Raw genomic sequence first — 13,080 nt, forward strand, 5'->3', positions numbered from 1 at the left:
TCAAATTGTTGTCAAGCTATTTTCTCTTTATGATCCCTATGATAAATAGCTTTATATCCCTAGTCACATTCTTAATCATAGCATAAGGAATGTCATCAGGGCCTGGAGCTGTATCATTTCAATTCATCAGAGATAAATTCAAATTCTTTCACTAAATGGAAGAGTCTATGTTTTCAATCTTACTAGCTTACAAGTTAAGAATATATAAATCCTGCTCTGCTTTTAAGAATATCCTGGAGTGCTGTTTCCTTCATGGGAGACTCTAACATAATTCTCAGCAAAGTCATTTATCACTTCTGAAGAATTTGTGACATACTGTCCATTAACCTGTAAAACTGGAGTTGGGCTAAAAGCAAAGTTTCGGTTATCTTTCTCATTTCATAACATGCAACAGAAGGTGGCGCTGATGTTTGACATAAAGACTAACATGACCGTTGATGAGCTTCTCTGATTACAGTAATCTGTGGAATAGAACTGCAATTTTTATAGTTAATTGAATTTTCATTAAATATGTCTATGACATCTAGATAATGCTCTTCTCGTAGCTCGATGTAAGATTTTAAAATGCTGTGACCCAGAGGAACTAGTTGACAATGCACTAATCTGGTAAACTTAGGAATGGAATTAATTTAGTAATTTGAAGGGAGCAATTTAATTAATTAATGACAATATCCACACAGTGGAGTTCATTAGCATCACCGTCAAATATACTAAGGTATCTGACCTTAACAGTCTGCCTATTACAAACATAACTTTGGTGATCACTGTATCAGTTAAGAATCACTGCTGTTGATGATTTTTGACAAGTGGTCCATAGCATTCCAATTTCCTAATAAATTTCAATCAGTTAATCAAACAGAACTAGTCACTGATAAGTCCATGCAAGTAATGGTTTCTGTTTATTGGTGGAAAATGGGTAATGGGTAGTTTATCACACGTTAAGTAATGAAATATCTTCATTTATACCTTTGAATGCTACCAGATTGCCTCTTGCAGTTGCTAAAATATCTCCCAACAATAATGTCCCCAAGTAACAGAAAAGGTTTTGGTGCTGGGAGCTCTATATGTTCTAATGGGCACTCAGGTGCTATCATGCACTAATGGGCACTATTGAGCGTTAGTGGGCGCTCGGGTGCTATTGGGCCCGGACAAAGATGAACACTAAGACACTGCTGGTCTGTTTAACGCAAATACTGGCGTTCCACAACTCGAAGTTCAGGGGACAAAATGCTCATGACTTTCATGAAGTTATAGGAAGACTGTGGACTACACTCCTGGTCCCTGAGACATTTACAGGAGAGAGGCAAAGTGCAAAATCATCTGACTGAGCCTCTTCAATGACTGAGATTCACCACTGTAGTATCACTAGGGATACACATATCTATGGATGCCTTTCCAATGGCTGTCCATCAATACCTGCGGACAACAGGCTCACTGAGGGGCAGCTACCCAGGGTAAAACCCCTTTGGACTCCCAAGGACCAACAGTATGCCTCCTCCCAGGTTTAGGGAGTTTGACAGGGACTGGGTTTAGGAGATCCAAAGGAGTTGAATAGCCACCTTCTTCACTAAACATCCAGTAAGACACCTTTTCAGCCTGTCCACCTGGGACCGGCAAAAGGCTCGACTGAAGGAGCGACTACTGAAAAACTTCCCACCAGCCTCAACTGGACTTTCAGTATGACTTCCCCCCAGGTTTAGGGCAGTATGACAGTGACTTAGGTCTAGGAGAACAGGCAGGCTGGATAACCACCTCCTCTAGTATACAACACTTCACATACGCAGTGTTAATTTCTGTTAACCCATACACAAGACAGGCAAAGGCAGAGGAAGAAAGCAAGGGAGGCCAGGCACAGGAGCAAGTGGAGAAAAATAACAAGGGCCAGTAGAAGGAGAGAAAATTGATGAGAGCTCTCAGCAGTCACCAGGCTTTGACTGGTGCCAGGCCAGCTGGGCACTAGGAGAGCTAGTAGCTTGGGAGCTAAGAGCTCATGAGCTGATGAACACTTTGGTTGCTCAGAGCATGGTTCCTGTCTGTTGAGTGTGGCTACTCTCCTCAAAAAAGCAACTAAAATTAAAGCACAATTTCCCTCCTTCCTGTGTATTCCCCCTACACTTTCCAGTTCTCTGCAAAAGTGTAAAATGTTGCTCAATTAATCCTTTACCAACAAAAGTTTGAAGTACACAGTGTACCATTAAACAAGCCTATCTCAATTCCTATCAAATGTTATTTGAGACTTGCAGATATGCATAGCATTACTGAAAATATTAGTCTGGAGGCAAACACACTATTTACGTTTCTAATGCTACTCGGAAAAGGAAAATTAAACTTTACTGACCTTAGCAGAAGTACAAAAAGTACCATCATACAGACATATCTCAATTCCTATTACACATTATTTGGGACTTGCAGATATGCATATCATTACCGAAAATATTGGTCCGGTAGCGAACAAAATATTAACGTTTATTATGCTACTCGGAAAAGGAAACTTCAACAACAGTTGAAGTACCCAGAGTACCATTATACAGACATATCTCAATTCCTAACAAACATTACTTGAGACTTGTAGATATGCATTTCATTGTAGAAAATATTGGTTTGGTAGCGAACACAATATTAACGTTTATAACACTACTTGGATAAGGAAAGTTAACCTTTGCCGACAATAGTTGAAGTACCCAGAGTACCATTATACAGACATCTCAGTTTCTATCAAACATTATTTGAGATTTGTAGATATGCATTTCACTACTGAAACTATTGGTTCAGTAGCGAACGCAATATTTGTTTATTATGCTTATCAATAAAGGTAGTAGCGAACACAAAGTTTACGTTTAATTGGTAAATTACACTACTGGTAGTTACTCAACTTGATTACAAATTTGCTACTGTAGCAAAAAATGATAAACTTGAATCAGATCTTAAAACAAAACAATAAAATACTGATCCTGAAAGCTGTAGTTTTGAAGGCTACCTGAGATCAGAGATAATACATCACTGATATCCAGTCTCTGACTGACAAATTTAAGAAAAAGGCGGCCATCAACACTCTGCGTTTACTCGAGCACTGGCAGAAACAGAATGAAGTTGTATGCTATGTAGTTCCTGGTATTCCCGTTAATGGGTGGGACCAGTCACCTGCACTAAACTTTGAAGCATTACCTGCAATTTTTTTAATTTACGCTGCTGTGCAAGAGGAAACTATAGCTATGTAATTTTTGGTAAGTTACTTATATAAAAATATTATTATCATTCAATAATACGATGTAATTTTCACTGAGAAAAGTATGGGAAGGTTACCTGACATGCTATTATGCTGGAGTTTCTCATAATTCCAAGACTGTTCTGTATTTGAACGGTAAAGGTGTAGTTACCAATGGCACTGTAATTATGAGGTAAATCTAAGGTAACAGGCTGACTAACAGTGGCACTGACATAATGACGAATGCCAAGGTTTTTACCATTTGAAGACAAATAGCTGCCAGGAGCTGAGAAGCCCATGTCTGATTCTGAGGAAAATCACAAAGGTAATGGACATTACTAAACATCATTGTAGTTACTAAAACAGTACCCAAAAGTTTCTAAGCCAAAACATGATGGTTAAAAAAGTGAAGCTTATACTCAAATCCTTTCAAAATTCCAAAATCAGTTGCTAATAGTGACACAAATGGGCCTATCATATTGTAATGGTACAATGCTACAAAGTAATAAAGGTTATAGCATTAAAAAGGGTGATACTTGTATCATGCACTATTAGCCCTCTACTTTTCCATAGACATTCTAGTTTAAACACATTTGGGATTGAGTAGTTCCATGGAACTTTTTTTACTCAAAATAAGTAAATTTTTGACATTTATAATTAATGGCTTGATGAGTCATTTAGTGAAGGTTCTTTAATACTTGCTCTGTGATCTGGAAATCTCCAACTCCTTTTGCATTCTTAGTTCCTGTGGTCTTTCCTTTTAAATTAGTTGTCTGGCAACACTTTAACATCTTTAGAGAGAGTATAATTACTGTATTTGTAATTTTTAACTGAAAAAATCAAATGTAAGATATGTTATCTTGCCAAAGAGCTACAAAATAACACTTTGTGAGCTTTTTAAAATTAACTGTAAAATGATATTCTTTTCTGAATCTTAGAACTTCCTACCTTTAGATGTAAGATAATATGCAACAACAGCAGATCCAGGTATGAACCCTACTACATCTCCTTGCTGGAGAGGCGGCCAGAAGCGAATAGTTTGATCAATTTTTATGTAGTTAAATCCAGCTGTAGTTGTTACTTTCTCCTCTACAATAACTTGGTAGTTATCAGGCATTGGTCCTACAGAGTATTTACATGATCCCTTTTGAAAGACATAAGAGTAGTTATTCATCTCATTTGAGGCAGGAAATATAATTTTATATCATATGGCTATATTCAAGTAAAGCATTAAAAAGTGAGGTAAAACCATTTATGCTTCATTAAAAATTATTATTATAACAAACCAATAATTAAAACAATTACCGTGACTACATTACAGAGACCAAACAAATGATGAATCTTAAATTTCCTTTGTTTTGAACTTTGCCAGTAAATCAATGGATAGCAGTAGGTGAAACGTCTTCCAAAGTGTTTCTTAATTTTGCTGTAAAATGTTCTTACTCTTTAACCTTGGCAGTAGACAGAAGTGTCTATCTGTCTAAAGGGCAGGGAGAAAAGATTTATATCCATGCAACACAAAAGTTTTTATTGTGGATATACAACAGCAGTTAGAGAATAAGCCAATAACCCAAAACTGATGAGCTAACCACAACCATGGCCAACTTGAAATTGGTCTGTAAACATGTATAACAAGCTGTTTCTGGTGATTAGAATGAAACAAGCTTTAAAACCTCACCAACAAATGCATCCTGTTTGTACATACCCCAGCTTGCATTCAGTTGTATATTGTAACAATATAACTCAAAAAAGTGCAATCGAATCAGCTTTAAATATCACTGTGATTTACTGAATGTAAGCAAGGGTACATTGTTGCCACTTCTTCCTCATCCTCTAAATCTAACCCTTATCAAGAACAGTTCTTTTCCTTTGGGAACAATCAAATCCATTCATAAACTCGCCATGTAAATCCAGGTTTAACCTTCCAGCTTCACCTTTCTTATTGTTTATATGTTACTGTGCATGTGTACTGAAATTTGTTGATAATGGATACTTTTTCTTTTATATAGCAGTTTGTTGATAACTGATACTTTTTCTTTTATATAGCTACGTAATTTCACATAAAATTCAAAATACAGTATATGAAAGCACAAAGGAAAAATGCAAACAGACTATTAGACCCATAATATTTCAATTAGATAGGCTTTTTATTTCTCAAAACTTACTTTTATTTTCTTTGCAAATGCTTTTTTTTTTTTACATCATGGGAGTTAACTCAAAGCATAACAGCCATAAGGGTTATTTCTCCAGGAAATGCATGCCATTATGTGTGTCAGAATACAAAGGATGGAGTCATGAAGATGATGATGAATGAATCTTTGTTGGTTACACTAGACAACAAATAATAAAAAGAAATATGGATAGTGCACTTATGTAGGCCATCCTAATGTGCATGCTTGAATTTTTTTCCTGTCTGCAGAAGCTGTCAGTTGCTGGCAGATCAACGATGAGTGAGGAAGTTGTAAATGAGCGCTGTCAGATTTTCGTTTTTGGTAAAATGACAGAAAAACTTGAACAATGCTACAGCATTAAATTTTGTTTAAAGCTTGGCAATTCCCAAGCAGAAACAATCTGCAAGATTCAACAGGCCTTCAGGGATGAAGCAACGGGCACCACACAGATAAAGGAGTAGTACAACTGCTTCATAAATGGCCACACATCAGTGGAGAGTGAAGCACGTTCTGGTAGGCCCTCAACATCCAGAAATGAGATTGTCATTCACCAAATGACTACCATGTTGATGCAGGAACATCGAATTACAATCAGAGAACTTGTAGATGAGGCGAGCATCAGTATTGGATCTGTTCATTCCATTTCGACTGAGGATTTGGGATTCAAAAGAATCTCAGCAAAGTTCATACCAAAGCTGCTAATGATCAAGCAGGAGCAACTCCATTTGTAGATCACACAGGACATGCTGCAGACTGTGAAAGGTGATCCCAACTCCCTCAACACAGAAATCATTGGCGATGAGTGCTGGGTTTATGGGTACGACCCAGAAACCAAGCTGCAGTCAAAACAATGGAAGCATCCAATATCCCAGAGGCCAAAAAAAGCAAGGCAGGTCTGCAGCAATGTCAAAGTCATGCTGACTGTCTTCTCTGACTCCTAGTGGTGTGATTCATCACGAGCGCACCACACGGCACAACCATCACCAAGGAGTACTACCAAGAGGGTCTGCGTTGCCTTTGTGACACTGTGAGACACAGATAGCCAGACCTATGGGCAGTGGGCAATTGGCAGCTCCATCACAATAACGCACCCGCCCATTCTTCATATTTGATGCAGTTTCCTGGCCAAACACAACACAACTGTGCTTCATCAGGCTCCCTACTCTCCCAGCATGGTTCCATGTGATTTCTGGCTTTTCCCAAAGTTGAAAATGCCCCTGAAAGGGACCAGATTTCAGTCCAGAGAAGACATCATGCAGAATGTGACAGACCAGCTCAAAAGAGGCATTCCAGTGCTGCTTCTGACAGTGGGAGAACCTTTGGGAGAAGTGTGTGGTAGGCCAAGGGGACTACTTTGAAGGAGATTAGTGTAAGATTGTTGTATCTGAATACAAGTCTTTTTTATGAATAAAGGTCAGATGTTTTTTTAATATACCTCATAAATAAGAAAAAAGAAACAGATTTTCAACACTACAGCCTCTGGCATGCATATCTGGGCAAATGCTGTTAGCCAAGGGCTATCCATTTCCCAGTTAGGTTGATAGCTAACAACTGGGGAAACTGGCTTTCATTTATTATCATTATTAATTTCAAATAGTTATGGAAAAATTATAATATGACTAGCCAGGAAATTAAATATATAATAGTTTATTTATTATATGCAGGCATCCATATCACATACAAGATACTGTTTACAGCTTGAATCTCGAGAGAGACTGCAGAAGCTGAGCCAGGAATTGACAGTTCCAGCTATATTTTTAATTGGATTTTTGTATTTTAATGCAAATAAATGATTGCAGATTTTAAACTATCCACAAGTTCATTTTACCAGACCACTGGTTCACTGTCTAATATGAATGCACAATCTAAAATTATGAATTCTAAGTAAGTCTGAAGGTGTTTTAAACTGTCTTTGTTCAGAAGAAAGAATATAATTTGTGCATCAGAGTATGCATGACTTTGTGTCATACACAAGTAGAAAAATGCCATTAGGCCTACTAGAATACTTCCAAAATGAAGAGTTTGGGTAAAATATGTCCTAGATGCTGTGAAAGGTGAATCACCAGAATTTATTCAAGAACAATTAAGTTGGGAACATTAAAAGTATAAGGTACGCAATAAAGTTTCATAATAATCATAAAATTCTTAAATACAAGTACTAACCAAAGCAGATGACTGGTCAAAGCATGAAAGGCCATGGACACAAAATGAACCAGAGGAGCATGTATAGGAAGTACCGTTAAGACCTGCACAAGAAGAGTCACATTTGCCAGTTGTTGGACAAACAGGATTTCCATTGCAAACTGGACGAAGAATCTGTAATACAAAATAAGTATATATATTAATTCAGAAATGATGCCTATATTAGGAACTATAAATTAAAATGCACTACTATATGCTCTAAAAGATCAAATGTAAATTACAAAATTAATATAAATAAATAGTATACAGTTTTGTAAAGGACAGACTAGTTTCTTGGACTACAGACAGCTGCAATTTGGACAGATAACTTCAAGCTGAGCTTGATATTTGATATTTAGCTGAATCTTTTCCTGAGAGGACAACATTTCTAAGAATCAGAAACTTGTAGTAAATGGAATGACTTTGACTACAAGTAGAGAGTCCAGAAAGACATGGAAAGCATCATTCCACAAGCTGTCGTCATCTATCTGGATTATGCATGCTTTAATTTTCACAGCAAGAGTCTAGAATTCAGTTCTAGTAAATCTCTAAAAGTAAATTAAAAAAAATGAACATTTATTGAAAAAAAAAAGGTGGATATACAAGATTTCTTTTGGGGGTGGGGAGTGCCATCAATGCACCTCATGCAGTGCACTGCAGGCATTACTTAAGGTTCTTTGCAGCGTCCCTTCTGCTCTTAGCTGCAACCTCTTTCATTCCTTTTAGTGTACCTCGATTCATATTCTCTTTCTTCCATGTTAGTTTCCACCCTCTCCTAACAACTGATTCACAGTGCAACTGAGTGATTTTCCTCCTGTTACACCTTTCAAATCTATCTTTATTCAAGTGAAGAAACCAAGACTGAATACAGATAGCAGTGCCCATCTTCTATAGTACACATATTAATATTTTAATGTATACTTAATCTATTTCTTTGTATGTATTGTAAATAGTTTCTCATACTTTATAAATATTCTTGTAAATTTTTTAGGACTTTTAATTATTTTTCTACTTTTAATATATTTCCAATACAATTATGTATACCTTTGGATTGTAAATTTCTGCCTTTGTAACTAATTTCTCTGTCCTGCCTGAATTCCATATTCTATTCTCTACAAGATTTCTTTGGTATCGTAAAGAATAAAGATTTATTATCTCTAAAATACCATAGCACACACTAAAGCCTTTATAAAAAGTGGTACAGCAAAAGTTATGGCTACATTTCCATTTTGTTGCTATCTAACCTATATAATGAGTTATCTGAGGACCCTCAAAGGCTGGGTCATCAAATTGCCTGTTCTTGAGGAGAAAAAATCAAAATGGAAATAGTTTTTAAGAATAAATATATCTAAAATCTCATTCTCTGGCCATTGTGACTTGGAAACAATCCATCGTACCAGTACTAATGGGTTATAGATGCCTGGCAGTTCATCATTCTGCAATTTTCCCTCACTCTCATTTCCAGGACGAATTATGAATAGTTTACGGATGAATTTTCTATACTCTGGTGGACTGTCATTATGGTCAAGGCAGATCCTTGGGCAATATAAAGCATCTTGCCTGCAGGGCAGGACTATTATTCCTCTCCTGAAGGAAGGTGAATAATGCCTGAACAGAGGGCTAGGATATTGCACAGCATGTGTTCTGTCATCTACATTTTCCTCTTTTCTAAATGCAATCCACTGCAATCTCTTGGATATCAACAATGATATTCTTACAGAGAAAGGTTTGTTCTTTCTATGATAGCACCTTCTTATTTGAGATTTCAAAATTACAAAAGTTCTAGAATCCAAAATTCTCTGTAATATTAAAACATAAATTCAACTTCAAATAGAACATTAACATACCATAAAAGTGATTATTCCGGGTGTTGATACATAGGCACTAAAAGCAAGAAGAACAGAGTTCTCATTCAGACGAGTCCATGGCATAATAACTGCAGCTGGAAGTATCCATGGAAAAGAAATATTTTTGTTAAACAGAGGTCAGTATAACTGCACTAACCAAAAATACTTTCAAGCACTCCACATTCTTTTCTAATTCTCTGTAGATTACTTCATTTCTGAAACAGCATGGCTTTCTTGGCTCTGACCTTTGAAATTCCTCTGATACTGATAGGGGCATATCAAGATATCTAAATCCAAATTAATTACATTGAAACCTGATAGCTTACCAGTTGAATTCATTGCTGTCCCAATCATATCCACCATGACTTCTTGAGGAGTGGGAAAGCCCATGTGCTGTATTCTGGGCTCTGTAACAACAAAAAGAACATTTCAAAAGATGGGTACAGGCAGTCCCCGGTTTATGGCAGGGGTTCTGTCCCCGGCGGCGTGACATAAGCCAAAAATCGCCATAACCCGAAGCATCATAATTATAATGGGAATAAATAGCACACAGTGCCATTACAGCACCACAAGTCCGGGTAATGGCACCATAAAGCGGGTAACGGTGCTGAAAAATTGGGGTTAACAGCGCCGTGAGGCAAGCGCCATAAGTCCGGAATGACATAACCCGAACCTGACGTAATCTGGGGACTGCCTGTACCAACAAACATATATTTGGCACACAGCATTTCTGACCTTCCAGCATTGGTACATTTATAAATCTTTTGTCAGTTTTAACCATTTTTCAATCAATTTCTAATTACAAATTTATTGACAAAATTAGAATTATTTCAAAATATGGATGATTACATAATTTTCACCAATATTATCAGGCTTTTTCTTTTTGATCAAAATTATAAAGAATTTTCTTTGTTTTCTTAGTTCATATCATTCCTTAAATAAATATTACACCATTCCCTATAGCTAATGCCATACCAGTTCAGAGAAACCAGTCAATCAAGGCATGTCATCTGAAGACCATATCCTCAATAGTCAGAGTGGTCACCTAAAATGTCTGTTGTATTAAAAAACCAGATGCCTTGGCAATGACTGACTTATGATCTGTTAGCTGTTTATAGGAATGATCATGAAGCTTTAGCTGTTTATAGTAGTGATCATGAAGTTAACATGAATAATTAAGGGACAGGAAGTGTGCCCTTTGGATACGATTGATGCCTTAAGTTCTGGTGCAGAATAACAGTTCAATCATAGACAGGGGCTCATAATTCTAAAAAACTACATCGCTTACAAATGATGGTTGAAAGGAGGAAGAGAAGAAGAGTGCTCAATATCTTCAACTCATGGTATAAGTTGAATGGTCACATTTAACCACCATGTCACATATTGTGTGAAATTGGGCTCTTTAGCAGCAGTGGCCTGTGGCCTTATACTTTGTGTAAAAACAAAAAAATATAGAATTTATTCACAATATTTTGATGATGTTCACTTCAGGCTGATTGTAACTTTTTGAAGTGGTCTGACAGAGGCCTTTTTCTTAGAATGGCTCCTATCTTACAGTGAATGCTAAAATAAACTATGTTGAACCTAGTAAATAATGATAAGTAAAGTTGCAAAATCTCACTTTGAAAGAAAGTTTTCACTTTGAAAGAAAGTTCACTACAGAACTACAAAAGAATAATCCATCTCATAAATTGACAAGAGGTAACTTAAACACAAATATTTGTGACTGTGATTCCAACACAATATTTTGCTGATTTCATATTCCAAGATTTTTTCATGTAAATCAGTCTTAATTAACTAATACTTTTACTTAACATGAAACAGAATTATATATCATTTAAAAAGTATATTGCCATAAGCAACATCAATGTACAGTAATTATAGCCTTACCTGGAAGTGAGTAGTTATCAGAAATACTTCCATCTCCTTTGGTGAAAGACAAAACAAGGGAATTCCCACGAAAGAGGGTAACACGGCAATAAAACGGCTCTCTTGGCTCTACCACCACAGGGCAATCAATTTTCACTGGTGAAGGAGGTGAACTGGTAACATTTACCGTAACACTTTCATAAGCCGGCTATGGGTATACAAAAACAGGCATTAAAAACAACTGAAAAATTTAAACAACAGCATTACTAAAACCTAGCATTAATGTAAAAAAAGAGAGTAGCTGTTAAGTAGCTAACAGGATGATGATGATGAATTCCTGATGGGTAAGGATCAAGTTACATAAAATCATCAAATTTTTCACACATAGTCAGCATTAAGTCATCACAGAATGAATGATTCTCAGCTAAATTTTAGGTAAGGAGATGGATCCCTCTACAGAGCAATACAGTACTAGTTTGAATATTTGAGGCATTAAATTTGTTTCACCACAAACCTTTATCATAAGACAGCCTAATCGTATGTCAGTACAATTCCCAGGCACGTTGTCCAACAGAAGAGGAAAAGAAGCTCAGGGAGAGCCGGTGACCAATCATTCTTTATCTACCATCCAAATAACAACTAGGAAAGATCTCCAGCATTAGAAATGCTAATTTTCTTTGATTTACAATTTTCATTTGTTTATCATTTGAATAATGGACTTGTATCATGAGGATGGATGCAACAAGTGAAGAGTAGGAGGTATACAACTTTAAGAGTTTGATAATGGCATATTTCCCATTGCTGATACAAACAAGAAACTCAAGAAAAGTAAGCACAACTAAAAAAGGATTGCCTTGCAATAATGTCTGCAGTCAAGAGATCCCTTTTAATCTGGTACAGACAAACCAGAAACCATCTACAGACAAAACAACACAACAACACTGAAAGTCCAAAATCATAAAGTGGGCCATAGCACTACAGATTAAATTAATTTAGCTGCTCATCTCTTTTAATGGAGTGTTAGATTTTTATATGATTTCATCTTTTTTAGTGATGTTTAAAAGATTGTTAATAATGGTTTTTCCTCAGAGTTTTATGTAATTTGTTTTTCTCCAGTGTTTCTAGACTTTTCAAGTTGGTCAGAATTGCATAGATACTTCATAGTGGTATCACCGAGAGGCTCAAATGTTTGAGTGTGGATTGAAGAGCAAATCCATACATTGCTTAACAAGGAAGAAGAGCAGACAGATAGAAGGTAGCATATTCTCATACCCCTTCCCATCATTTCATGAAGAAAAGAAGCCAGAATGAGAGGAATGTATTTTAGCAGCAGTTGAGAGTGAGCAGCTGTTTCCAAGAAAAGGGGAACATCATAAACAGAAACTCTGCCAGACCATGTTCAGTCTGAAGTGGAGGCATATTGGGAAGAATACAGTGAATGAATTTATAATTAATCTTTTAAGCAGTATTTTGGTCAACACATTATAAAGCCAACAGGCCCCTCCCACCAAGACCTTTCCTATCGCATCTTGTGACATAATTTGGTGACCATAACAGGATTAAGTGGTGAGAGAGTTTTGGTGTGATTTTCTTTTCTTAGTGCTAGCATAAAAGTGAGTACCCTATACTGCAGCATGGCAACACAAAATGGGGCTGGAAGAAAAACAGGCAAGAGATCTCACGACTCAACTGCAAAATTTAGCCCATGCAGAGTAACAAAAAGAGAAACAGTAGAAAAGCAAGAGGACTGAATAAAGAAATGGACAAGTAGAGAGCTTATGAAGAGAAAGCAATAGAAGCAGCAAGA

The 13,080-nt window shown here is 36.6% G+C and overlaps 1 protein-coding gene across 1 annotated transcript in view; it reads right to left on the bottom strand.

Annotated features, from left to right (window-relative positions):
* The window catches only part of LOC136852210 (uncharacterized), a 72,827-nt gene that overhangs the window by 47,133 nt on the left and 12,614 nt on the right, over nucleotides 1–13,080 (bottom strand). The window contains exons 5-10 of the mRNA XM_067126657.1: nucleotides 11,295–11,481; nucleotides 9,731–9,811; nucleotides 9,405–9,499; nucleotides 7,540–7,692; nucleotides 4,154–4,349; nucleotides 3,304–3,512 (exon numbers count right to left, since the gene is read on the bottom strand). Of these exons, the coding sequence (XP_066982758.1) occupies nucleotides 3,304–3,512; nucleotides 4,154–4,349; nucleotides 7,540–7,692; nucleotides 9,405–9,499; nucleotides 9,731–9,811; nucleotides 11,295–11,481 (921 nt within the window). The remainder of the gene's footprint in view (nucleotides 1–3,303; nucleotides 3,513–4,153; nucleotides 4,350–7,539; nucleotides 7,693–9,404; nucleotides 9,500–9,730; nucleotides 9,812–11,294; nucleotides 11,482–13,080) is intronic.

Source organism: Macrobrachium rosenbergii, chromosome 25, assembly GCF_040412425.1.
Source record: "Macrobrachium rosenbergii isolate ZJJX-2024 chromosome 25, ASM4041242v1, whole genome shotgun sequence".
NCBI classification, from domain to species: Eukaryota; Metazoa; Arthropoda; class Malacostraca; order Decapoda; family Palaemonidae; genus Macrobrachium; species Macrobrachium rosenbergii.